Below are 27,774 nucleotides of genomic sequence, written 5' to 3'. Positions count from 1 at the left end.
TAATGTGAGGTTAATGATAGCTACCTGAAAGAGTTATGAAAAATAATCAAAAGTTATTTTACACCTAGGTTAGTATCCTCTGGAATTGGATATACTAACTCAAAATGCAAATGTAGATGCTATATGAATATGAGATGCACAAACAGTGGTCAAGAAGTTCAATCTAGCTCAATTGTCCCATCAAAGAGAAAAAATAAAAACCCTGTAATCCCTCAAAGTCATTGAGGTCATCTATTTTCTTTTCATGTATTTTGTCTTAACACAATTTGGAAAAAGCATATTTTCTGGACTCCCTCTTTATTCTCTTTCTTAGAATAATGTCCACTCTCAAGACTTCAAATATAGCCAACAAGAAAATAATTTTCAGAGAACCAAGATGGTGGCATAGGTAAATGCCTATACTTGCTGCCTCCCACAACCACATCAAAATTACAACTAAAATACAGAACAACTGTCATCCAGAACTGCCAGAAAGCTGGCTGAGTGGAAATATTACAAGTAGAGAGGTAAAGAAGAAAGCACATTGAGACTGGTAGGAGTTGCAGAGGCACGGACAGGCTGGTCCAGCACCTAGGTGTGCCACTTTTAAATTGGGAGGGATATTGTTTCTGCAGAGGCCACCCAGGAAAGCAAGAGGTCCCAGTCCCACACCAGACCCTAAGCCCAAGGTTCCAGAGCTAGAGAAATAAGTTCCTACAGGCAGTAAGATCTATGGACTGTAAAACCAGTGCAGATAGAGGCTGAGTGACACACAGGTTGCTGGAGACCAAGCTGCTCCTCTTGAAAGGCTGGCACCACAAACAGAATTTACAAGCTCCCACTTCCTCTGAGCTTCAGCAATGAGGCAAGGCTCTGGGGGACTCAGACATATACAGGGAGAAACTGGACTGTCAGGGGCTTTCTTCCAGATGGAGGTGCTTGCAGTAGTCATTGTTCCTGTGTTGGGACCTCCCCAGTACAGGGCTGACTGGCAGCCATTTCTGTTTGTTCTGCCTTGGTGACTCCTGAGACCCCGCCCCACCCAATTTACAACCCCACCCAAGCTGTGTGCAGTGGCTTTTGCATATGAACAGTCTGTCCTTTCTCAAGCTAAAACTCTGTCAAACAAGCTGCAGCTTTGTTAAGAAGCCCCAAACCTATCAATAAAAGGCCCAAGGCCAGGCACCAGCACCAGCCTGCCTCCCTTCACAGCTGAGCCTTGTCTGGGCACTTCCAAACCTGATACAAGAGGAGGAATCTACAGATCTCTCTGTAGCTCCTGCTGGGTGGCCCCAGGCAGTGGTTGACTTTGCACCTCCCTGGAGACTCAAGAGCCAGTGTACCCAGTGGTCAGTGTGAGACCATACCAGATTACAACTCTTCACATCCATAAGTAACACACTCAAGGGGCAGACTCAGTGAGCACCAAAGCCCCACTGAAGCAAGTCCTGCTCCATAAGGGTGTCTCCACAGCACCTCTCCCACTGTAGTTGCAGCTGGTCCCTACAACCAATTGGCCTGGAGGTCAATTCTTCCCAGTGACACCAAAAGCAATCAAGGCTCAACTACAACAAAACTGTTCACACAGCCCACAAAGGGGTGCACCAAGAGTGTCCACCTCAGGTGATTGTGGAGGTTGAGCCACTGGGCCTACAGAATACCTACTACACAAAGCCACTCTAGCAACTCAAGGAGACTTAGTAGCTACCCAAAACATAGAAACAAACACAGGGAAGCAGCCAAAATGTGGAGACAAAGAAACATGTCACAAATGAAAGAAATGGAAGAAAGCAAACAACTGGATATAGAGTTCAAAACCACAGTTATAAGGTTACTCAAGAATCTTTTAGAAACCTCTGAGGAACTTAGTGAAACTTTCAAAGATCTTACTGAGAATGCAAAAAAAAAAAGAAAAAAAAAGTTCCAGTCAGAAATTAAGCATACACTGACTGAAATAAAGAATAATATACAGGGATTCAATAGTAGACCAGAGGATCCTGAGAATCAAATCAATGATTAGAAATATGAGGAAGCAAAAACACCCAACCAGAAGAGCAAAAAGAATACAAAAATGTGAAGATAGTGTAAGGAGCCTTTGGGACAACTTCAATTGTACCAACATCCAAATTATGGAGGTGCCAGAAGAAGAGAGAGAGCAAGATACTGAAACCCTATTTGAAGAAATAATGACTGTAAACTTCCCCTACCTGGTGAAAAAAAAATAGATTTATAAGTCCAGGAAGCACAGAGGACTCTAAACAAGAGGAATCCAAAGAGGACAACACCAAGACACATCATAATTAAAATGCCAATGGCTAAAGACAAAGAGATAATCTTAAAAGCAGCAAGAGAAAAACAGTTAGTTACCTACAAGGGAGCACCCATATGACTATCAGCTGATTTCTCAACAGAAACTATGCAAGCCAGAAGGGAGTGGCAAGAAATATTCAATGTGAGGAATAGCAAGAATCTACAACCAAGATTACTCTACCCAGCAAAGCCATCATTTAGAATTGAAGGTCAGATAAAGAGCTTCAGAGACAAGAAAAAGCTAAAGGAGTTCATTACCACCAAACAAGAATCATCTGAAATGCTAAAGGGTATTCTTTAGGAAGAGAAAGAAGAAAAAGGTAAAGATAGAAAATATGAACAACAAAGTGACAACAAATACATATCTATCAACAAGTGAATCTAAAAATCAAATGAATAAAAAAATCTGACAAACAGAATAAACTGGTGAATGGAATTAAATCAGGGGCATGGAAATGGAACAGACTGACGATTATCAGAGGGAAGGAGGTGTGGGGGCATGAGGGAAGAGATTAGTCAAAGATCTTATATGCATGTATGCATTACCTATAGACAGACAATAGGTTGATGAGGGCTTGGGATGGGGTGGGAACTGGGTAGAGGGGAGCTATGGGCAGGGGTGGGGGGAGGGACATTTTTAATCACCTCAACAAGTGGTGCAGGCTGGGCTGAGGGAACCCACCCTCCATGCATGAATTTTTATAGATAAACAGATTTTTCCCTGACTGTTTTGGCTCAGTGGATAGAGTGTCGTCCTGCAGACTGAAGGGTCCCAGGTTGGATTCCGGTCAAGGGCATGTACCATGGTTGCGGACACATCCCCAGTAAGGGGTGTGCAGGAGGCAGCTGATCAAAGTTTCTTTCTCATCGATGTTTCTAACTCTCTATCCCTCTCCCTTCCTCTCTGTAAAATATCAATAAAATATATTAAAAAAAAGAAAATCAAATAAGATAATGCCAGTGTTTTTTTAAAAAATAGATAAACAGATTTCATTTCACCTTTCATACCTATGAGTTCTTACATCATAATATTTATAAGCATGTATACATGTTTACTATAGTTTCTAATTAGAAAATCAGATAAAAATATTTTAAGCAAGTATATTTCAAAGTTTTTCTACCTTAAGAAACTTGGAGCATGTTTGCCATCTGCTAGTTTATTGTTTAGGTCATTTAATTAATGTTTTACCCAATGCTAGTAATCTTGAAATGAAGCATACTTCAAGAGGAAGGCTTGCCTAGGCTTTTCACTTATTGCAACTCTGATTTGGAACGAAGCTGTACTTCCTGTACTTTTATTAACTGAAAATTTACTATGGGTAGAAGCTCCGTGGTATAGAGCTAGTTTTGTTTTATCTTTTGTGCTTTAGTGAATGATTCCATTCACTGCAAAATAAAAATCTAGATCTGCTGGGTTTCTTCCCATTTTAGCTGCCTGTTCTAGAAGAAAGATGTACCATTTCACCAGATTCCTTCTCACTGTTGTCACCTTCCAATATATCCTTCACTCACTTCGACAAACCCAAGGGATATTAAATTGTCATGTTGTTCTCTGCTTCCTTCCCCCAAATCCCTTCACTATTGAAAACATTCAGTCCAGTCTTCTATATTTCCTTAGACTTGATCAAGATCCACTAAAAATATTTACAACTTTAAGTAAAACTGTATTTATATTGAGGTAGAGGGAAAACATTGCATTTAACAGTGCAATGTTTCAAATGAACATAGTATACAAATGTATTAAATAAACTATATTTTAGTAAGTTTCTAGTACAGCTGATCCTGAAATTATTTATTAAACATTTTGAGAAAGCTTTGAGACCTATACATGCTACATAGGTAAAATTATAGCAAAAGTTATAAAACTGAAATTGAAGTGTTCTGGGAAATTAGATACAATTCCAGGTTTATATTTCAATAGATATCAGACACAGTTCATATATTTATCTAAAAGAGGTTGTTAAAATTTGAGGATAATAATTAAGGTCACTTTCCCCCTGCTCAAATACCAGTATATTTTAATATACAGGTGTAGTTTCAACAAAGCTAAATTTACCTCCTCTCCTATCAGAGACCTATGGGACATTTATCTGGGAGCCATAAATAAATATTAATTCCCCTTTTGCTTGAAAAATCCCCAGAGATACCACTAAGTGTTGTTAAATAAGGTTCCCAACCAGTACTGTGCAATTTTTCTGAGCAATATCATCATGAGTGGAAATTTTAAAATATCTGGCATCAGGGTGAGATTGGGTAACAAAAGAAAAAATATACAAGATGCACAGAAAATGTGCAACTAAATAGAAGAAATTTGAGTCAGAGGGTAGTTGATCAAGGAAAACTTGTATTATATCACTCTTTAGACTTCTGAAAACAAAGAGCATGGCAAACTGCTTTAAAAAGGGAGAAAAAGAAGGGGGAAGTGTTAAATGCAGTTTAGGTAGTGGAGGAAGGAGACTCCATGATGCTGATATGACCAGGAGAAGAGGATAATGTTACAGGCAAGCACATTTCCATACCATAATAGAAACACTTCTCTGCTCTTGATAGATAGAGGAGTCTTTCTTTGGAAGAGACAATGACAATGAATTAGTGTAAGAGTTTGGAGGAATCCCAGTGACCATGTAGTCCAACTTCTTATATCATGCGTGACACATGTTATCTTCCTTTGCTGCATACATCTGATGATATTTTTATATTACTGGACACTTCTATCTGCATGAATCAACAACATTCCTTGAACCCAAATCTACATTTCTATAACTTTTTCTATTCACCAGATGTATTCCCTTAGCATGTAAAAAAATAATAGAAAAGGCAGTTATTTGCATCTAATCTGTGTACTCATCCCAATTATAAATATCGCCAATTTCATTTTTTTAATCTTTAAGATTTCAGATATCTTGTAACTGTGTTTGCCTTCCTCTGATACACTCTTATTTTTCAATATGCACACTAATTTCTTAAGGTATTTATACATAAGTAAGAAGAACAACCAAATAGAAGGTTTTGAAGTTCATTTATTCATTACACAACATTTTTCTTGTAACAGTCACTATTTTAAGTGCAAAAGATATAACAGTGAACAAAATAACAGAAATTCCTGGAGGGACCAGAGGCAATACTAATTGCAGTGGAGTAAGGAAAATATGGAAAGGGAGATTTTATACCAAGATTGGCAGGGGTCTGAGGTTGCAATTTTAAACGGGAGGTAAGCCTTACTTTGGGGTTGGCACTGAGTCAAGACTGGGAACTGTTGAAGGTATGTGCCATGGTATTATCTTGGATAGGACAATACATGCATTGGAAATAGCAAGTGGAAATGCCAGGAATTGCACACATGTTTACTGAGATTGAGAAACCTCCAGTGTGTATGAATAGACTGAGAAGGTCAGAGTTTGAATAGGGGGAGATTCATTCAGAGATTTAAAATGGTCTTAATAGTGTAGGATGTTGTGGCTTTTGCTCTGAGAGAGATGTAAGACTACTGGAGGTTTAAGTAGTGCATAGACATGGTTTTACTTACATTTACTTTGCAAAGCACAATCAGGGTAATAATATTAACAATACTGTGACTGTACTATATAATTCGTTTGTTATGTTCAAAGCTGCGGTGAAAATCTGCATGGTTTACTCCACTTAGTTTTACAGCATTTTACAGTTGAATAAATTGCTTTATAAAGTCAGTGCTAATATTTTCCTGTTTTCTAGAAAAAATTTGCTTGTATCTCTTTTGTATGTTGATATTATTTGTATAGCATCATTTAAAAAGTTTTCTACTGTTTAAAACTAATGGTTTAAAAAACCACTTATATAGAAAACCTAGGCTAAATCAGCCCCCCGCCCCAAATAAAATAGAGAAAGAAAGAAAAGAGAAACTATCAGAATTAAAATGTTGGAAAAGTCTATTCTATAGAAAAGAATAATATATTATATTAAAATATAATATAAATTATAAAATAATTGTTGAAAAGGCTATAAAATATATAATATTATGCTGTGGTAAGATGATTGATCATGAATGATCCAAGTTCATGATCTCGAATAAACAATATCCAAGGAAAAACTTTTAGAAACATAGGATAAAGAAGATTTAAAAAAAAAAAAGTTCCTGGAGTCTTATTATTTTCATAAAAAAACTTTCAGGCTAGATCCTTGTCCTGAAATATGAAAAGCTAAGTGTTATCAAAATAATTAAATAATGAAGATTCCATCTTATCCAACATAAATTTTCATAGTCATTTGAGGGCTAAAAGTAATACACAAAAAGAAGACACAAAAATTATAAATATTTAGAGATATAGGCCATGCTTATCTACATAGTAATTTGAGAAAATTAATAGAAACTATGAGAATTAATTAGAGCTCAATAATGTCATTGGTAAAATGTAAATACTAAAATCTATCATGTTTAGCAGCAAGAAAAAATAAAAGATATAATGCAAAATGCACATAGCCATGTGTTTTTTTTTTATTTATCTTTATTGTTGAAAGATTTACAGATGTTCCCCTTTTTTCCCCATTGACACCTTCTAGACTGCACCCACCCCCTGTCCCAGCATAGCCATGTTTTTTTTAAGTTTTACTCAGTATAAATTTTTTTTTTTTAATTCTCACTCGTAGATATGTTTAGAGAGAGGAAGGGAGAGAAAGGAAAACATCCATGTGAGAGAGAACATTGTTCGGTTACTTCTGTACATGCCCCGAATGGAGATCAAAACCAAAACCCGGGTAATTACCCTGATGGGGAACCGAATCAGCAACCTTTCACTGCATAGGATGATGCTCAACTAACTGGATGATGCTCAACCAACTAAGCCACTCTGGCTGGGCAGTATATACATTTTTGACCTACCAAATCTTCTGTCCTTGATTATTCTGACTTGGAAAATCCAGACTTGCCAGATTAAGACTTGTAGATAGACCTTTCTCAGCCACATAATATCTGTGTGCAATCAGTAGGTGCTCACAAAATTTGATTGGCTATAATCCAGTGTACATATCTGAAAGGATTTATTGGAAGAAGGACAATTATGTGAGAAATGAATGGAACCAGTGTTATTTAAACAAGGTTCATAATTTGGAAATTGGTCAAGAGGGCAAAAACAAGTATCAGTGACTGGACTTGGAAATTAATCATGTACATACAGACATAGTTTATAATACAGTATATAAGTAACTAAGACTATGGCTTTGTTACTATGTTTGCACATGTTTAGATTCTTTTGATTCAGTCACACACTCAAGACCTCTAAGTAGGATCAAAGAACACAGTGTGGGTACAAAAAGATCATTTCTCTCCTGAAATTATTATTTCTAGTATGCAAAAATACTTATTCATCTTTTGTCTCCAGCTAAAAATAAAATCACTGCTATCTTCTTGTATAGGACATCTTTCTTAATCGGAAAGGTAACATGTTTTGCAATTGACCATTATGCATGGAGCCAACAGTACCAGCCTGACACCAAGATACTTCATCCTCAATGGGATTCCTGGGCTGGAAGCCTCACACATCTGGATCTCCCTGCCATTCTGCTTCATGTACATCATTGCACTTGTGGGGAATTGTGGTCTCATCTACGTCATCATCCATGAGGAGGCGCTACACCGACCCATGTATTCCTTCCTAGCCTTGCTGTCACTTACAGATGTTAGTGGGTGTACTTCATTTGTCCCCAATATGTTAGGTATCTTTTGGTTTAGTCTCAAAGAGATTGACTTTAATGCCTGCCTTGTGCAGATGTTTTTCATCCACATGCTGACAGGCATGGAGTCTGGGGTTCTCATGCTTATGGCCCTGGATCGCTATGTGGCCATTTGCTACCCTCTACGTTATTCCACCATCCTCACCAACACCACAATTACCAAGGTTGGGCTTGCCACCTTCTCTCGAAATGTGTTAGTCATGATCCCATTTACATTCTTGATCAAGCATCTTCCTTTCTGCAGGGGCAACCTCATCCACCATACTTACTGTGACCATATGTCTGTGGCCAAATTATCCTGTGGCAACATCAAGATTAATGCTATTTATGGTCTCATAGCTGCCACATTGATTGGGGGGGTTTGATATGTTCTGTATCTCCATGTCTTACACTATGATTATTCGTGCTGTAGTCAATCTGTCATCTGCAGATGCTCGACACAAAGCCTTCAGCACGTGTACATCGCACATATGTGCTATTGTCATCACCTATGTCCCAGCCTTCTTCAACTTCTTCACTCACCGCTTCGGGGTACACACCATACCACACCATGTCCACATTTTTATAGCCAATCTCTACCTGTTATTGCCTCCCACCTTGAACCCAATTGTCTATGGAGTGAAGACCAAGCAGATCTGTGAAGGAGTTATCAAATTGTTTTTTAGAGAGAAAGATATATTGAGTATGAGATAAATCTATGAGGGCAGAATTCTAACTTCAGCATGAAGATAAAGAAAAAAGTTATAGTAAAAGAAGAGTATGTGCAAAATTAGACCATCACGAGATCAGGAGAAAATACATCAATATTCTGTTATTAAATTTATTTAGCAGTCACACAATTTTTAACCTAAGACCTCTAATTAGATAGAAAAGTAAAATAAAATAGACAGAAAATAATTATATTTTTTGCACAGTTTGACTTTAGTTTCCATTCTGTGAAACGGACACAGAATGGAATAGTTAGCATATTCAACTTCAAGTAAACTCTTAATGATTGATGCACTGTTTGGTCTAGGCAGTGTAGGGGAGTATATCAGAAAGAATAAAGAAGGTCAGATAGGAGTCATCGGGAGATTGGGAAAGGCACATAAACAAACTGCTTCTATGTGTTACAGGGAAGCAAGAAACACTTCCCCAGAATGTCTGTGCTGGACTCCAGAGGTCCTTTTAATGTCATATTGATGTGAAACTTGTATAACTTTAGAAACAAATCCTTGTCTGCTCATTTTATCTATGTTACCTAGGTAATTATTTTGATTCCTATGCATATACTACTGAACATAGAAATTAAGCTGGAGGAAATAAGATCACTGGAGTTTATTGTAATCTGGGAGGCACTCCATGGAGTTAATATGAAGCAGAATTTTGGAAGACATTGTGGATATTATTTGGCAGCTGTTTGTGGGAAGGATCTATAAGTAGTGGAAAGGAGACTTGAAGAAAATTTAATGTAATTCACCAATCAAGGATGCCTGAGTTTCAGTGCTTTACTTGACTTTAATACAGAGGGAGAAACAGTTGAGTGCTCAGGAACAATGGGGAAAGAAACATTTTATTTACATTTCTGGATATAACAAAGGAACAATGGAATGGTAAATGTGGTATGCAAAATAGCAAGACTGAATGAAAAGTGAGAAAAAATAAAAGCAGGAAATTGGAGTAACACAATGTGATCAGGTTTGGATACAAATGCATATGTAGATAGAAATATTAAGTAATATTGACTGAGTATATTCTTATCCGCTATTATGAAAATATATTTTAATATCATGTTACATAGTCAAATGATTATAAAATATATTAATTGTGCCATGTATTTTTATAATATAATTTTCACATATTTTAAAGCAAAACATGTGTTTAAAAAATATTTAGCCCAACTGGCATGGCTCAGTGGTTGAACATCAACCTATGAACCAGGAGGTCAGGATTCAATTCCCAGTCAGGGCACATGTTCAGGTTGTGGGCTCAATCCCCACTGATGGCCATGCAGGAGGTAGCCAATCAATGATTCTCTCTCATCATTGGTGTTTCTATTTCTCTCTCTCTCTCTCTCACCCTTCCTCTCTGAAATCACTAAAAAATATATATTTAAAAAATATTTAGATGAGTGGATAAAAAAGCTGTGGTAAATTTACACAATAGACTACTACTCAGCCCTAAAAAAGAAAAAAAATCCTGCCTTTTATGACAGCACTAGAGGCCCGGTGCATGAAATTCATGCACAGAGGGGAGATTCCCTCAACTCAGCCTGCTCCCTCTCCAATTGGGGACCCCTTGCGGGATGTCCGACTGCCACTTGAGGCCCGATCCCAGGGATCAGGCCTAAACTGGCGGTCAGACATCCCTCTCACACTCTGGGACCACTGGCTCGTAACTGCCCTCTTCTGCAGGCCTGATGTCACCCCCAACTGCCCTCCTCTGCTGGCCAACTTGGTTCTGATTGCTCGGTTCCTATGCCAGTATCAAAAGCTTCACTTTCTAGGCAGCCATTGGCTCCCCACAGCACCCAGATTTGGTTCTCATTGTTGGTTTCAATGCCAGTCAGTGTCAAAAGCACCACCTCCTAGACAGCTATTGGCTCCCCATAGCACCCAACTTTGGTTCTGATTGGTTGGTTCCTATGCCAGTCAGCATCAAAAGCTCCACCTCCTAGGCAGCCATTGGCTCCCCACAGCACCCACTTTTGTTTCTCATTGGTCAGTTCCTATGCCAGTCAGCATCAAAAGCTCCACCTCCTAGGCAGCCATTGGCTCACCACATCACCCACTTTTGGTTCTTATTGGTCAGTTCCTATGCTGGTCAATGTCAGAAGCTCCGCCTCCCAGGCAGCCATTGGTTCCCCACAGCACCCATCTTTGTTTCTGATTGGTTGGTTCCTATGCCAGTCAGCATCTCCAGGCCTATCTCTGGGCCTGATCAAAGAGGAGGGGCTTAACAGCAGCCCCCACTGCAGCTGGGAGAGAAAGAAAAGCCTGGCTATTGGCAAAGATCAGAAAGAAAGAGGGAGAGAAAGAAAGAGGTAAGTACACTGATCAAGAGCTTCCACTGAGGCTGCAGATCAGACCCTGACTCACTTTCTGGGTCTCAGCCACCTGAGCAGTCAGTGTTGGTTCACCAGGCTGCAGCTGGGCAACCCAGCACTGACTTCCGGATGGTCTGCGTTTGGTCGCAGGCTCAGCCCCTTCCCAAGCCTAAAGCCTCTGCCCTAGGCTTTAGGCTTGGGAAGCATGCCCCCACCCCGCCCCGCCCCTCCAATCACAGGCTCGGGCCCTCCGATGGCCGGCTGGGAGTGACCTGGGTGACGAGGAGGTTCCTGGGACCCAGGTATGTATGCAAATTAACCTCCATCTTTGTTGGGTTAATTTGCATACTCACTCTGATTGGCTGTGGGCGTAGCGGAGGACGGTCAATTTACATGTTTCTCTATTATTAGGTAAGATGGATAAACCTGGAGAGTATTATGCTAAGTGAAATAAGTCAGTTACAGAAATACAAATACCATATGATTTCACTTATATATGAAATCTAAGGAACAAAATAAACAAAATAGAATCAGACTCATAGATACAGAAAACAGACTGATAGCTGTCAGAGGGAAGGGGTGTTTGGGGGCTGGCTGAAAAAGGTGAAGGGATGAAGAAAAAAACCTCATAGACACAGATAGCACTATGGTGATCACAAGAAGGAAAGGAGGTTGAGGGGAGATAGAATGGCGGGTGGTAAATGGTTATAAAAGAAACCTTGACTTGTGGTTCTCAACACACAATACAATATACAGATGATGTATTATAAAACTGTACACCTGGAGCCTATATAATTTTATTAATCAATGTCACCCTAGTAAATTCATTAACAATTAAAAAGTAAAATAAAAAATATTTAGATTATAAAATGCCTCTCTATGGGCTAAATTATAAATGTATAATCAGTACATTTGTTATCACTTGGAATTGTGTTTTGGATTTGGTAGATTTTGTTCATCAGCTATTCTCACTTATATCACACCAAGGCAGTAGCAAACAAATTAAGAAATTATTTTTCCTAAACTGCTTCATATATCATGTCATTAAACTTTTACTTCCAAACTATGGGGTTACTGTAATGATCTTTATTTCATAGATGCAGAATATTAGCTACAAAAATAGGAATATTGCATGAATATCAGAACATTGAGATTATAATTTAAATATCATATGTTAAGGCTTATGCTGTGTGGAAGGGATGTTGGGAGAAACAATAACAGCATAAGCAACAAAGTAAAACTGGAACATAAACTTAAAAATATGAAGAAATAAAATGTAATAAATAAAATTGGAGTAACAATATTCAATTAATTTTGTCATCTTTCTCATTGCAAACTGAAAAATGGATTTCATGAGGTGGAAAACACACAACTTTAAAAACAAAGACTCAAAACTGAATTAGAGCAAGCAAGCCAAAATAATTGAGAAATTTAAAAATAATTATACGGTAGATGATGAGGGAAGAAAATTCTACTCATTATTCACGGGAAAAGAGAGAATGAAGGGAAGAGAAAAGAAAAGAATAGGAGAGGTAAGGACTGGGAAAATGGTGTAAGACACTCCAAGGTCTCTCCTAACAGTTGTGTTTTATGCTTTACTAAATGGCAATATTAAGTCAAAATATATAATTGGAACCTCATCTCACTCTTTCCCTGAGTTCTGTCTCAGCACTGAATAGCAAATGTACTTTTCCTTAAAATTAAAAATACCATAGACATAGCTTGTCTTTCAAAAACAAAAACAAAACCTAAAACCATTTCCAAAGCAGTTTTATAGAAAAACTAACAAGATTGCACAAGAATGGCTTTTGTTGGATGAGAATCAGAGGTGAGAATTTTGAATTTAACATTTTTATATTAGAGATCAGAAATCAAAGTACTTTAATCAATAGAAAACAGGTTTGATATTGGTCTGAGATTCTCCCTTGATTCCTTTGAAGTGATTAACATCTGTAGAAATTGTGCATACCTATCTATATTTTGGGTGATTTTATGTTAGATTGTCACAGCACAGATTTGTTTTTCCAACTAATGCTATGTTTATGCACTCAAATACACCCTATACCTTTACATAACAGTAGGGAATAAAGAGTTTGTAGGCAAATGTATATGGGTTTGAGGGTACAAAGTGTTGCCAGGAGATGGAGAGGTGCTATGCAGGAAGAGTTGTGTGTGAAGTAGGGCATTTTCCTAAGTATATTAAACATTAATACTTTTATTGTTTTGCATTTTTACTCCTGCTTAAAAAGCTGATAAATATAGAAATAATCTCAAGGGATCTTTACTATCACCAGAGCCCCCTGAGGGCATCTACTATGGAGATCCAATCAGGTATAGACACTCACATCTGAAAAAATCCTCAAAGGGTACAGAAATGCTATGCAGAGTGGGACCTGGTTGTTGTAGAACTCTTTGATGCTCTGGAGTCTCAGCCATGCCCATGAGTCTGGTCTTTGCCAACACTGAGGTGAGTTTAGATGATTCCCCAAAACTTGTGTTTCCTCCAAATGTAAATAAAGCTTGTAGTACAAGAAATATCAGTGTTGGAGATGTGGTTGATTGGCAGCTCAGTAATTCTTCTTAACTCCAAACAGAATAGATGACCATTTGTGGGACTAAGAAGAAAAGCAGAGTTCCCTTCATTGTGAAATAAAATTTAAATTACCTCATAATTTAATGAACATAAAAATGTCTAGACAATAATAGACACCAACAACTTGGAAAAAAGAGTTTTTTTTCTAAATTGATGAATATTGATAGTCATCTGAATAGCTTCTAGTGGAAATGTTCTTTGTGAATAAATAATAGAAGATTAGACTTGAATCCCAGAGGCACTGAGGCAGATTTCTGAAAGGGCTTCCCTATAAAAATCTTTCCATAGAACTCTGTGTATGTGGACAAGTCCAGGATTAGGACGGCAACTATCTCATAGATAGGTTCTCTCTCACAGACAGGTTCTCTCTCACAGACAAGTTCTCTCTCACAGATAGGCGTTCTCTGTATAGAGAGCTCCCTTAGCTAAAGACTAACTTTCTGCAACTTTATACATTTGTTCTATCTACTCCATAAGATATTATTAAAAAGAAGCTTTCTCCTATGCCATCATGATTTGTTTAAGCTACTTATGTTCAGTTTATGCAGTTATATCTCAAAATTAGAATCTGTAAGTTAGGACAACATGTATAAATTGATCAAACCAATGGCTTCAGTCAAAATCATCTGGATTTGAACCATGGCTCTTAGTATTTGTGGACTTAGACATTTTATTGATTCACCCTGGACTTACATTTCCTCATGTATAAAATGAGGATAAAAACATACGTCCATGGCATTTTTGTAAGTTTGAATACAGGATTAAGTATTAGCTCCATAAATGTAGAAGGTTTTGTCTGTTTGGTTCACTAATGTATTCCTAGAAACTAGAAGGATACCTGGCATGTGAAAGACAATCAATAAAGATCTGTTAAGTATGTTTTAGCTCATAACATGGCAATTATTATTTATTATTATAATAGATAATATACATTGATTACCTACTAGATTCCAGGTACCACTTGGAGGATTAACTCTCACTGAATCATTCTAACACATCTATAATAGGTATTTTTATCATCCCTCCCCCTTTAAAAGTCACAAAATTATAAAAAGGAAGGCTGAGCTTGTTCAAGTCCATCCAGCTAGCTAGTATTAGAAACTCCTGGAGTCTGCATGTCTATGTCTGTATAAACAAGCATGCAGTAAAACTCTGCTCTCATATTTTCAGAGAGCAGGCACTCATCTATTTTGTTTTCCTTCTTTGGAGTATGCTCTAATAGCAGAATTCATGTACCTCTTTGAGAAAGTGCTGGCAGGGAAGGTGTACAGAGAGATCATTTACTGAGGAGGCGGGGAGGAAACTGGCCCAGAGTTTATCTGCTTGTTTGTTTGGTTATGAGTTGAGTGTAGATCAATTGTTTAATTAAATGGTGTTGATGCTTGGAAGAGGCTGAGGATTTTCCATGATGGATGATCAGTTTGAGTTTACAAGCCAGACATGCAAAGACAAAAATTCTTCCTCCTCTGATATCTGAATATCCTGGTCTTTTCTTTTCAGTCTTGTGGCTCCAGTGCCCTCTGGCTGTGTTAGAAGGAAGTAGACATCAGAGGTGTCAGCTCCTGCACACCGGTTCTCATTGCAGAAGTTCCGATGTCCACAGGCTTAGTTACCTAGATCAGCAGGAGCCTTTCAAGGCTTTAGCTGGACAATATGTCCCTGGGTTTCATTCCAGGGTTGAGATATTTATAATGTTTGCTGTCTAAAATGTGAGAATATATTTTAGTCTCTTGGAGTCCTTAGTAACCAGCATTTGCTTTCTAAAGTTCACATCTCAATCACCCCATGTAACTGCAATTTTCAAAATCTCATACTACCTTTCCCACCGTAAAGTACACAATAGCACTTGAGTTACAGCAGGGTTGAGCAGCTTCATTTGAATGTTCTTGATATATTAATAAAGGTAAGTTTGATCACATGGGGTGCTTTGTACTGTGGTAGAAAATAATAATAGTAGTAGTAATAACAGTAGTATTACAGCTAATGGTTATTGAGTATTCATCATGTACTCTGCACAATTTTAACACATTACATAAATGGTTTTATTGAATAATCTGAAAATTTTCTGAGTTTGGCACAATTATTAGCCCCATTTTAGATTGAGAAAACTGAGCCACAAAATGGCTAAAAAATTGTCAACATCACACACAAGGTAAGAAGATGGAATGTACAGTTTGACAATGTGACTCCAGGCAACTAGATCACTTCACATTCAAAACGTTATTAGTGGGGTTTTCCGTTGTTGTTGTTCATTTGTTTTGCATTTAGTTTCTAAGTCCTCTACTCACTTTTGAATCACTTCTTTGTCCAGCAAACTTCCACTTTTAAAGGAAGTAAAATGCCCATCTCCTGTCAGCCATTATGTGGGGAGCCAACAGCTCCAGCCTGACTCCCGAATTCTTTATCTTGAATGGTGTTCCTGGGCTGGAAGCTGCACACATCTGGATCTCCCTACCCTTCTGCTTCATGTACATCATTGCTGTCTTGGGGAACTGTGGGCTCATCTACCTCATCAGCCATGAGGAGGCCCTGCACCGGCCCATGTACTACTTCCTGGCCCTGCTCTCCTTCACAGATGTCACTCTGTGCACCACCACTGTCCCCAATATGCTGTGCATATTCTGGTTCAACCTCAAGGAGATTGACTTTAATGCCTGCCTGGCTCAGATGTTTTTTGTCCACATGCTGACGGGGATGGAGTCTGGGGTGCTTATGCTCATGGCTCTGGACCGTTATGTGGCCATCTGCTACCCTTTACGTTATTCCACCATCCTCACCAACCCTGTCATTGCTAAGGCTGGTCTTGCCACCTTTCTGAGGGGTGTGATGCTGGTCATGCCATTCACATTCCTCACCAAGCACCTGCCCTATTGCCGGGGCAACTTCATTCCCCATACCTACTGTGACCACATGTCTGTGGCCAAGGTGTCCTGTGGCAATTTCAAGATCAATGCTATTTATGGTCTGATGGTTGCTCTCCTTATTGGTATGTTTGACATCTGCTGTATTTCCCTGTCTTACACTATGATACCGCGAGCTGTCGTGAGCCTGTCATCAGCAGATGCTCGTCACAAATCCTTCAGCACCTGTACATCGCATATCTGTGCTATTGTGATCACCTATGTCCCAGCATTTTTCACTTTCTTCACTCACCGTTTTGGGGGACACAGTATCCCGCACCACATACACATCATTGTGGCCAACCTTTATCTGCTACTGCCCCCGACAATGAACCCAATTGTTTATGGAGTCAAAACCAAACAGATTCGGGAAGGTGTCATCAAATTTTTACTTGGAGACAAGGTTGTCTTTACCCAAGACAACTAAATCATAAAACAGACATATTGCTGGGGTGTTGGAGATTAAAAAAAAATGAGTGGAGGAGAAATTTGTAATAGAAGTGAGAAAAATGGTATTAAAAGCATGAGTCCTCATGTATAGAGTCTCTGGAGCATTTGTGAGTATATATTATGAAATGTTTCTTTTGTGCAAAAATCTGCCAAAGAAGAGAATGCAGAAGAAAGAGATAACATATCTATTCCTTGTAAATTTTATGTTTTACATAGGGATGTATAGACTCTTATGTGTAGTGAGAACAGAGAGGCAACAAAATGAGGGTTGCAGGCCTGGTGGTAATATATGCATTGCCTATAAGAAGAGGAAGTTGTGGTGATGTGGAGCAAGCATGTCCTCTACACAAAGGACAAATTCTATTCCATTCAAGCATTCAAGCACATTGTTGCCATGGGATACCATAGGCCCAGTGTTGCAAAATTTTTCAATGTTTTTAAGAAAAGCTAAACTTAGATGTTTTGTGAAATCTTCTAATTTCTGTTTTCCCCATTTCATCAGGTTGGGACCTCCATGATTTTACACCTAAAAAATAAAATTGTAATTTTACCAATCAAGCAGCTAAAATTATTGATTAAATTGTTAGTATGTGCTACAATGTATCCACTTCTTCATTCATTTTCTGATATATTTATGTAGGTGATATTATTGGTCATACCTTGGGTTTAATGAGAGAGAGAGAGAGAGAGAGAGAGAGAGAGAGAGAGAGAGAGAGAGAGAAGCATTGCTAAGAGAGACATTTAAAATAGAGTCAGGAGGCTACTAAGGAAGTGAGGCCTGTGCACATCCTGTGCCTCGGTTTTCAGGGCGTCTATTAAGTTCCTAAACTTGTTGCAAAACTCAGCTCAAGGACAACCCTGAAACATCCTGGAGCCATAAATATGCTGGAGCCACATGGACACACACTTCCTTGTAGTTTTCATCTCCCCACCTTTCCTTTTTCTCTCTAGAGCACACTTTGGGTTACTACCTGAATCTCCATCTCTTGGATTTGACCCCAAATAAACTTTTAATTTTTTCTACAGCCTCAGATTTTTATTGGTTAACATACAAAAACATTTTTCGTGCCAATAAGCATACTTCCAACTTATAATTTTGGCTTTAGATAGTGATCATCTATTTTGTTTTGTAAGGGAAGGAAAAGTTTTTCTCAGTGCTTTTAGAGTCCCTGGCTGGATCTGAACGTTAAACTGACAAAAACAGATTAACAGGAGAAAAGCATACAAATGTTATTGAATTTTTACATGTACACAGGAGTCTTCACAAGAAAATGAAGACCTGAAGAAGTGACTAGAGAAGAAATCTTTTACACTTGTTAGACAAAGAAATAATCCATTTGTAAAACAAACAAACAAACAAAAAACAATTGGAAAAAAACCTTGACAAACCTTTGAACTGGGGAAGTAAATAGTGAAGAAGTAACTAGGAAGATAACAGTTTAACAAGGTTTTGTTTGCAGATTCCTTTGGTGCCTTTGTTGGGTAATAAGAGTTTGTCTCCAGGAAAAGAAGTTATTTCCTGCCTCTAGGCAAAAAGAGGGAGCGCTTTTTCTATTTTTGTACTTACTGCTCCATCTACACACACACACACACACACACACACACACACACACACAAGTGGTGACCCAGTGCATGAAATTCATTCACTGGGGGGTGGGGGGGGGTGGGGGGTGTCCCACAGCCTGGCCTGTGCCCTCTCGATTGATCACCCCAAAGAGGTAGGCCCCACCCACCCATCCAGGCTCCTGGATGGATTACCCCAAAGAGGTAGGCCGGAGCCAGGGGTCCCACCTCCACAGCCTGTGCAGGGCAGCGAGAACCCTGGCAGAAGCCACACAGAGCAGCTGCTGGGACCCTCCTCTGTGGCACGAGGTGGTGGGGACTCTCCATGGAGACCGGCCTCCTCCCCACCGTGTGGAGCTGTGGGACCCTCAGGCCTTGCCGAGCAGAGCAGCCGCCTGGCCCCACCTCCTCTGCGCACGCAGCCATCTTGTGACAGCGTGAGGGCATCACATCATCAGGGAATGACAACCACCTAGGCCATATATATATATATTAGAGGCCTGGTGCATGAATTCATGCATGGCTGGGGTCCGGCCAGCCTGGCCATGGGGAGACATGGGCGGTTGTCTGGCCTGTCTGCTGGTCGAACTCCTGGTTGAGGGGACAATTTGCATATTAGCCTTTTATTATATAGAATATACACTGAGTGGCCAGATTATTATGCATTCAGAGATCATAATAATCTGACCATTCGGTATATATATATATATATATATATATATATATATATATATATCACTTTCTTTAATTTTTTTGTACTTATTGCTTCTTTGTTGTCTTCAGCACAAAATAATTTTTAAGTCAAAGAAGCATATTTCATAGTAACAATCCTGGTTTCCTTCAGCTTTATATATATATATATATATATTGGTCACATATGTATAAAATTTAATATTTAAAATTATCAAATTCTATGTAGTAAGTAAAATAAAATTTCCCACAACACACTATTCCTCTCTGGAGGCAACCACCATCAACAAATCTTGTATGTTCTTCCAGATTCTCCCACAAGATAGGCGTTTAAAATCCAAATGATAGCATACTCAATACTCTTTTTTATTCAACAATATATTGTGATATTCCTTTATCCCATATCTATTTATAGAACATCTTTTATCTTTGTATAATCTTTTTTTCTTTACATTTGGAGTGTGTCTAAGCAATGTTGGAGTGCATAAACTTTACCAAGCTCCTTTTGTCCATTTGGAAGCTTCAAAACTATTTCTAGAAGGAATTATTAGATCACAGCACATTATTCCTTTATTTAGAGAGGTGGTATTACCAATTTGTACCCCAAATTTGTAAAGTAGAAGACCAACTTTTCCCCAACACCCATTAAATAATGTTTTAATAAGTTTCAAATATTTTGCCATTTCAAGATGTAAAACAATATAACTGTTATTTACATCCTATCCAATTTTGAACTAACCAGATTTCTATATGCTTATAATTTATTTAGTTTTATGTGAATACCTATTTATAACCTTGACTGGTGTTTTACTAGGCATTTAACAATTGTTTGCTAGATCTCTTTATTTATTTAGCTGTTTATTCCTTTGCCCATGAGTCACATAGTTCCCTGCCCTCATATCTCTTTTGATCTTGGTTATGGCTATTTTTATCATAGGAATTTTTTAAAGAGTCAAATGTATTAATATTTTCTTTAATGACTACTAAGTTTTATCTCAGGTTTATAATGGTTTTTGCTCATCTGAGATTATTGTAATAAAAATATTCTCCCATATATTCCTCTATATTATTTCTTTCATTTTAATCTTTACTTTTTGAATAAGTGAAATATAACACATTTGCAAAACAATGCACAAAGCTCAGTAAATTGTCAACATTCATGTAACCTTTTTCATCTCATGACACACATAAACTAGTTACTAAAATTCTGCAGCACACCAAAAATATATCCTATTTCTGCCAATCTGACAAAAAAATAAGTATAATATTAATTTACAAAGGGTGGCTATTGTGTTGGCTGTGGTCAATTTTTTATTTGACAATCTAAGGGGGAAAAAGGTCAGTGATCCTGATTAAATAGTCAGGTATTGCATGTTTTAAACATTCTTGTGGCACATTGCTCTATGTCATACCAAAGTGAAACAAACAAGTGAATTCCCTGACTCTTATCCTCAAACTGAGAGGCTCACTCTTAGTGATAGGGGCAGAAATAGAATATTGGGGGCCAACTATAATGGTAAGAAATATTAATCATGCTCTGTTAACCGTGATTATTTTGTTCTGGTTAAAGAAGGCACATTCTAACCTGGCTGGGTGTGGTATGGGACCTGGGAGCTCACCTGAAAATGCAGCCCATCCTCCCCATCAAGGAGCTGCCTATTATGGAAATATTAACAACCTTGTTGCAGAAACCAGAACCGCCAGCCCTTTGAAGACTCCCAGCCTTTGCACATCTTCAGGCCTTTGCAAATCTCCAACCTGAATTACCTATAAACTGCTCATTTGGCATACCTTTTTGCCTACTTCCCTGTGTAATCTTTGTCCTTCTACCTAATATAAGCAGCTGTTGCAGAGCAGATTTTTGTGGATGACCTGCTGCTCTCCCATACTGCCAGGAGTATTCGAATAAATGCTCATATGTGATTCAACCCTGTTTCTGCTAATTGGCTCAAGTAGTGACAGGCAGCACGGACCCATTGATTGTTCAATTATATTAGCACACAATCAGTGCAATGATATTCAACCTCTTTAAATGGGAACTAGGAGAGAGGCTCACAGTGTCTGGTACATGTGACCACTTGATTGTGATCTTCCATCTTCTTCCCCCATCAGGAAGTTAATGATTGCAAGGGAAACCACGTGAATTCACTGAACTTACAGCTGAGCTTCCCTGGTTAAGGGGACAAATGTAGTGAGATTTACTGTATTCCCAACCCTGTTTTATGATGAAAACACTGGGATGCAGATTCTCTTCCCATGATTGTTAAAGGGTTGGCTGCTCATGCACCAATCACTTAGTTCATAGCATACAGAGGATATTAAGGAAGACTGTGAACCATCTAGAAGATGAAGACAATGAATATTACAAAATTTTACTCTATTCATATGAGGTTAGAATTGTTAAGTTATTCCTCAGATGTGACCCTGGATAAATCCCATGTCAAAGGTCTCCCTGGGAGAGTGATCTGATGACTTGAATCAGAGTTACTGACTTCCAACTGTAGACACCACTGCATACCAATTCAAGGACTGTAAAGATAAATAATTACCACTAGGATATCCAAACCTTTTGTAGTTGTCATTTCATGCCTTATATCTCCCATGGGTCTTGGGGTAAGAGAACATTGACACAAAGACTGACGCAAAGACTGCCTGCTTCCCCTGAAGAATTAAATGAACCATTTGCCCAGTGATACAAACACCCTGAATAAAGTCATTCTTTGGCAGTGTTTATGAGTACATTCTTCACCATTGACTAGTATCATCTTCAAAATTGTCACATCTCAGCCTTCTATATTTCAATAACCTGGGTTTCTGATGGAACTGAGTATGACAAATAGAGACCATTTCTTGGGAATAAGTGGTCCAACTGTTAAGTAAGGGTTAATCTTTCAGATTTCCTGCAGGTTGGTCACTCAGAGAAGCAGCTGGTCTCCTATAGAATACCATGAAAACTGGAGACAAATGAGTAATAAATTAAATGATGGAAGAATGTTGAGCAACTGGATCATTTCAATGGTTGACCATGTCACATAGGGCAGTAAATTATTTACTTCTCTGCTATTTCTTCCCCTTGTTTTATTCTCCCATTTCTCACTGACTTCTCAGATTTTCATGTTGCATTTATTTAACCTTTATCCACTTATATATTGTAGGATTTCTATCCTCCAATTATTTTGTTGTCCTGCTTTGGTAAACCTGTCCATCCACAGTGCAGTCTCAACCCTGGGGACCTAATATATGTTGGTCTGAACAAAAAGAACATTGAACTTTGAGAGCACGAAAAGAATGCCTGAGCTCTGAATTCTGACATGGCTAAATAGGACTGATACTTCCAATCACAATAGTGTTGGGTCCCAGGAAAAGGGATTCTGGATCTCTGTGTATGAGTCGAAATGTAATTTGTAATGACCTAAAAACCTGCTACTGCTCCAATCTCCATGAAATTCCACTAATGAGCACAATTCTAGAAGGTTTGACATTGTGCATTGTCTGGCCATTTCCCCTTATTTAACCCAGAGTAGGAATATTTCAGGAGTCTTTAGAGCCTATCTGCTCACTGCTATTCCAGACCATTTTTTCATGCCATGGCATTCGCATTATTTTTATACTTATTGTTTCTCCAGTATATATTATACCTTTCCAATTATATTATCATGCTTTTGTTATTGAAAGTGAAAGCCAACATATTTTAAGAGTTTAATGCTGCTAAGCCAAAGGTGAAACTCAGGGGTGGAGTCTGTGGGGTTGGTCCAAAGTGGAGACTAATAATGGAAGACATTAGCCGTAGATCCCATGGTTCAGAAATATAGTCACAGGAGAATAAACTATTTCTTTCAGAAAGAGGAACCTTCCAGACCCTAGGGCAGTGATGGCGAACCTATGACACGCGTGTCAGCACTGACACGCATAGCCATTTCTGATGACACGCGGCCGCATGCCGAGGATGAAACATTTGCTGCTCCTGAGGATGAAACATTTGCGACTAGAGTCTTGGAGTTAGTTTTTTCCTCAAAGTGACACATTACCTGAGTTAAGCTCAGTTTTTTGGCGAAGTTTGACACACCAAGCTCAAAAGGTTGCCCATCACTGCCCTAGGGATTAATGGTCCTGTGGGAGATGAGCTGGGGGTTGGAAGCCTATCAGAGCATAAACATTGATGTTCCTTTGTAGGCGTCACAAATAAAGTCAGGAGAGATACTGCTCTAATCTGATCCTAAAGGGATCATGGCCATGGCTAAAACAGGTGATGCTACTCAAGGCTGAGCTCTGGGAGTGAGGCACCAGAAATGAGGTTTGAGAAATAAGTGACAAACTAGAAACCTCTGAAACTGAAGCTGTGAAACAGGACTATAAGGTAGGTGTTGTTTTAATATTCTTGGTAGGGTACAGTGTCCTACTTTATTTCTTCTTCATTTCAGTTTTTTTAAAGTGTAGGTCAAAGAGAATGTGTTTTTTTAAAATTTATCTTTATTGTTGAAAGTATTACAGTTGTCCCATCCCCCCACCCCACTTCTGACCCCTTCCCAGGCCTTCACCACACTACAGTCTGTGTCCATAGGTTATGGATATATGCATATAAGTTCTTTGGTTAATCTTTTTTAACGTATGTTTTCTTTCTACCCAGAATTTGTAGAATAAATTTCTATAGAAATTTCAATAGAAAACTTGAGCAAACCCTTGGAAGTAAGTTCTTTCTTTGTCTTACCTGACTCTCACTTAGCTAAGGGAACCTTTCAAGCAAAAGTACCCCCAACTCCGACTTACCACACCAGCCATGTATCACAGAAGAAAAAAATAAGGAAGAAGAGGAAGAGTTTGATTTTTTCTTTACTCCTCCTCACAAACCTGCTTCCTGTTTCCTCAGAAAGTTATTGACTTTTATAAAGCCCTTGCTTCACACCTTATTAAAGCTTTTCACATACCAGAGGGCTAAAAGAATATTCCTTCTGGAATTTAAATTGAAGTGTCATCTCATGTCTTAAAGATACTTAATGCTCGTTATTAACTTTACCTTAAAATCATCCCCATATTGCGCTTTTATATCTGCTTAGATGTCACTTTGTTAGGACTTCCCGCATAATTTAAAATGACACCAGTTTCATCATTACTCAATTGCCATTGTTGTTTTCCTTTAAGGTACTTATATCTCCTACATCTACATCTATATTTATCTCTCTATCTATACACATTTACATAATGATACATATTTTAATAATATTTAATATTATAAAGTGAGAGATTTTGTCTGATTTCTTTGCTATACTTAACAGAATTGTTAGTATTTTTTCATATCTTAATGAGTCCATACTTTCAAAGATGGTATATAATCTTCACAATTTCCTGCTCATTGCTGCTTCAAATTTATTATATTATTTTATTTGATGTGGTTTGACTTTAAATGTTTTGATAATGTGTTTGTTTTTCCATTTGATTGCAAAGAAAAAACAGAGAGGGAATGTCTCCCTCCAATGACACCAACTTCCACCCTTCCTCTTTCTTCCTGCTGGGAGTTCCAGGCCTTGAAGAGATGCACTTTTGGATCGGTTTTCCTTTTTGTTCTGTATATTTGATTGCCCTTTTGGGGAACATCACTATCCTGTTTGTGATCAAGAATGAGCACAGTCTTCATGAACCCATGTTTTATTTCCTGGCTATGTTAGCCTCCGTTGATCTGGGCCTGTCCACATCTACTATCCCAAAGATGTTGGGCATATTCTGGTTTTCTTTAAACGAGATTAGCTTTGGGGGCTGTGTCACCCAGATGTTCTTCATTCATATATTCACTGCTATGGAGACTGTCGTGTTGGTTGCCATGGCCTTTGATCGCTATGTTGCCATCTGCAACCCTCTGCGGTACAGCCTGATTCTCACTAACAAAACTATTGGCCTCATCCTTGTGGTGGGGTTTGGTGTCAATTTCATTTTGGTTATTCCTCTGGTGTTTCTCATCTTGAGGCTTCCCTTCTGTGGACACCGTAGAATCCCCCACACATATTGTGAGCACATGGGGATTGCTCGGCTGGCCTGTGCCAATATAAAGGTAAACATGATATTTGGATTAATTCTCATATCAATGGTATTTGTTGATGTGGTTCTGATTATCATCTCCTATGTGAGAATACTCCAAGCTGTCTTTCGCCTTCCCTCTTGGGATGCCAGGCTCAAAGCTCTTAATACGTGTGGCTCCCATATCTGTGTTATCCTAGCCTTCTTCACTCCAGCTTTCTTCTCCTACATGACCCATCGGTTTGGCAGTAATGTTCCCACATACATTCACATTCTCCTGGCCAATTTATATGTTGTTGTTCCCCCGGCCCTAAATCCTGTCATCTATGGAGTGAGGACTAAGCAGATTCGGGAGTGGGTTTCAACCTTTTTTTTGAAAAAAAGGCCAACATAAACTCTCTCATAGATACTCATTTTAAAATAGGGAAAAGCAATGTGTTTCTCAATTACAGACGCTTGCAACAACAAAAAAAAGACTTTGAACTTACTATTATTTTATTTATAATTTCTTTAGATATCCCAACTAGAATATATAATGTGATGACTGTCAAAGCAATCATGAACATTTATGGAATACCTATAAATTTCGGATAATTTAGTTACAAGATTTTATTAGAATTAGGTCTTTAAATAGGATTGTGTGGAATAAAATGCTTCTTTTTATTTTCAAGAAGTCAATTGTTCTGGCCACATTGTCCAATTTATACACATGCCTACATCAAGCACTAGAGGTTTTTAATACTTGTAATAGATTCATTCATTCCTTTCTTACTTGCTTAATTATTTTTATCCACAATCTTATTGATACTTTATTATGTACCAGAATCTGATGTCATATAAATATAAATATAGAAATGTACATGACATTTTAAGGGTCTTATAAGAAGAAGCATTTGGAGAAATTTTGCATGAAGTTTTCTCAGAGTCATCATGTAGATGCAGATCTCTCATTAAGTAACTTATTGTTCAAAGTGAACTGGTCTGTCTGTAGATGTGTATACATGCAATACTGGAAAACATATATAAATGTAAATATACTTATATCTTAATCAATCTATCTCCATCTCTATTAAGAGAAACAGAAAGAGGGAGAGAGTGAGAGATAGAGAACTTCATAGAAACATCAATATGGCAGGGAATATAGGTTACTCAAGAATGAACATGCCTAAATGGGTGAAATCCTATACATGTCAATTATGTTTTCAAAGGTCAAATCGAATGCTAAAGAGAGTAATTATTTTTAGATTCATACATTTTATTCATTCATGCATTCATTAATTATTAAGCACTGTGTAATGTTGAGCCCTTTCAACTTGTACTTCTTTGTGGCTTTTCAGATTAGCCTCAGTATCTTACCCATGTTTTATAGTTTTTGACCAATGATATGCATTTAGTTAATGTTTACCTAATGGGATGTTGCTACTCACAGTGTAATTGCTTAATAATTGAATTTTCATTTAAAATATTATCTTTCAAAGAGGATAAACAGCTGGTCAACACGCACATCAAAAAGTGCTCAAAATCACTAATCATCAGGGAAATACAAAACTACATATGACATCACCTTGCTTTTGTTAGAAAGGCTATTATCAAAAATAATAAGGGTGAGTGAGAATGTGGAGAAAGGGGGATACTTCTGTACTTCAGATAGGAATACAAATTGGTGCAGCCATTATGGAAAACAGTATTAATGTTCTTCAAAAAGCTAAAACTAGAACTACCATATAATCCAGAAATTCCACTTCTAGACATTTCTCCAAAGGAAATAAAAATACTAACTTGAAAATATATATGCACCCCCATGTTTATTGCATCATTACTTACAATAGATAAGATATTGAAGCCACCTAAGTGTCCAATGGTGGGTAAATGGATACATAAAATATGGTATATATACAATAGAATATTACTCAGCCATAAAAAGGAAGTTCTGCCATTTGCCACAACACTGATGGACCTTAAGGGCACTATGCTAAATGAAATAAGTTAGACAGAGAAATACAAGTACTGTATGATTTTATTTATATATAGAATCTAAAAAAAATTGAGCTCAAAATAGATACAGGAAACAGATTGGTGGTTGCTAAAAGTGTGGGTTGGTGCTAAATGAGTAGAGGTGGTCAAAAAGTGCAAACTTTCAGGCATAAAAATAAATAACTCATAACTACTAGTATTCAATGTACAGTATAGTAACTATAGTAAAAAATATATTGTAGTGTACATTTGAAAGTCGCTGAAAAAGTAGTTCTTAAAAGTTCTCATCACAAGAAAACATTGTAATTATGTGGGTGATGGATGTTAACTAGACTTATTTAATGATCTTTTCACAATATTTACAAATATCAAATCATTATTTTGCACCCCTGAACTTAATATAATGTTATATGTCAATTATAACTCAATAAAAAATACAAATACCCTTTTATTGAATGCAGAATAATTGTTTTCTATGGCTATTATAACAAACTAGAGGCCTGGTGCATGAAATTCGTGCACAGAGGGGGGTTCTTCAGCCCGGCCTGCACCCTCTCCAATCTGGGTCCCCTCAG

The 27,774-nt window shown here is 38.0% G+C and overlaps 3 protein-coding genes across 3 annotated transcripts; all 3 read left to right on the top strand.

Moving 5' to 3' along the window:
- Positions 1-7,724: 7,724 nt before the first annotated feature.
- On the top strand, positions 7,725-8,688 carry LOC307109552 (olfactory receptor 52N2-like; the record flags this gene model as incomplete). The annotated part of the gene is given in 2 exon segments (XM_079788364.1): positions 7,725-8,348; positions 8,350-8,688. Coding segments are annotated over 2 exon segments (963 nt in total).
- A 7,286-nt stretch (positions 8,689-15,974) lies between these two features.
- Positions 15,975-16,940, top strand: OR52N2 (olfactory receptor family 52 subfamily N member 2; the record flags this gene model as incomplete). The annotated part of the gene is made up of 1 exon (XM_079788363.1): positions 15,975-16,940. The coding sequence occupies one exon, from the start codon at positions 15,975-15,977 to the stop codon at positions 16,938-16,940; it is 966 nt and encodes a 321-aa protein (XP_079644489.1).
- Positions 16,941-24,674: 7,734 nt separating this feature from the next.
- On the top strand, positions 24,675-25,619 carry LOC307110101 (olfactory receptor 52E8-like; the record flags this gene model as incomplete). Its single annotated transcript, XM_079789148.1, has 1 exon — positions 24,675-25,619. One exon carries the CDS (start codon positions 24,675-24,677, stop codon positions 25,617-25,619), a length of 945 nt encoding a protein of 314 aa, XP_079645274.1.
- Between the last annotated feature and the right edge of the window lie 2,155 nt (positions 25,620-27,774).

This window comes from Cnephaeus nilssonii (assembly GCF_951640355.1).
Source record: "Cnephaeus nilssonii genome assembly, chromosome: 13".
NCBI classification, from domain to species: domain Eukaryota; kingdom Metazoa; phylum Chordata; class Mammalia; order Chiroptera; family Vespertilionidae; genus Cnephaeus; species Cnephaeus nilssonii.
Note: the sequence above shows the minus strand (reverse complement) of the source record. Positions and strands in the feature narration are given on the sequence as shown.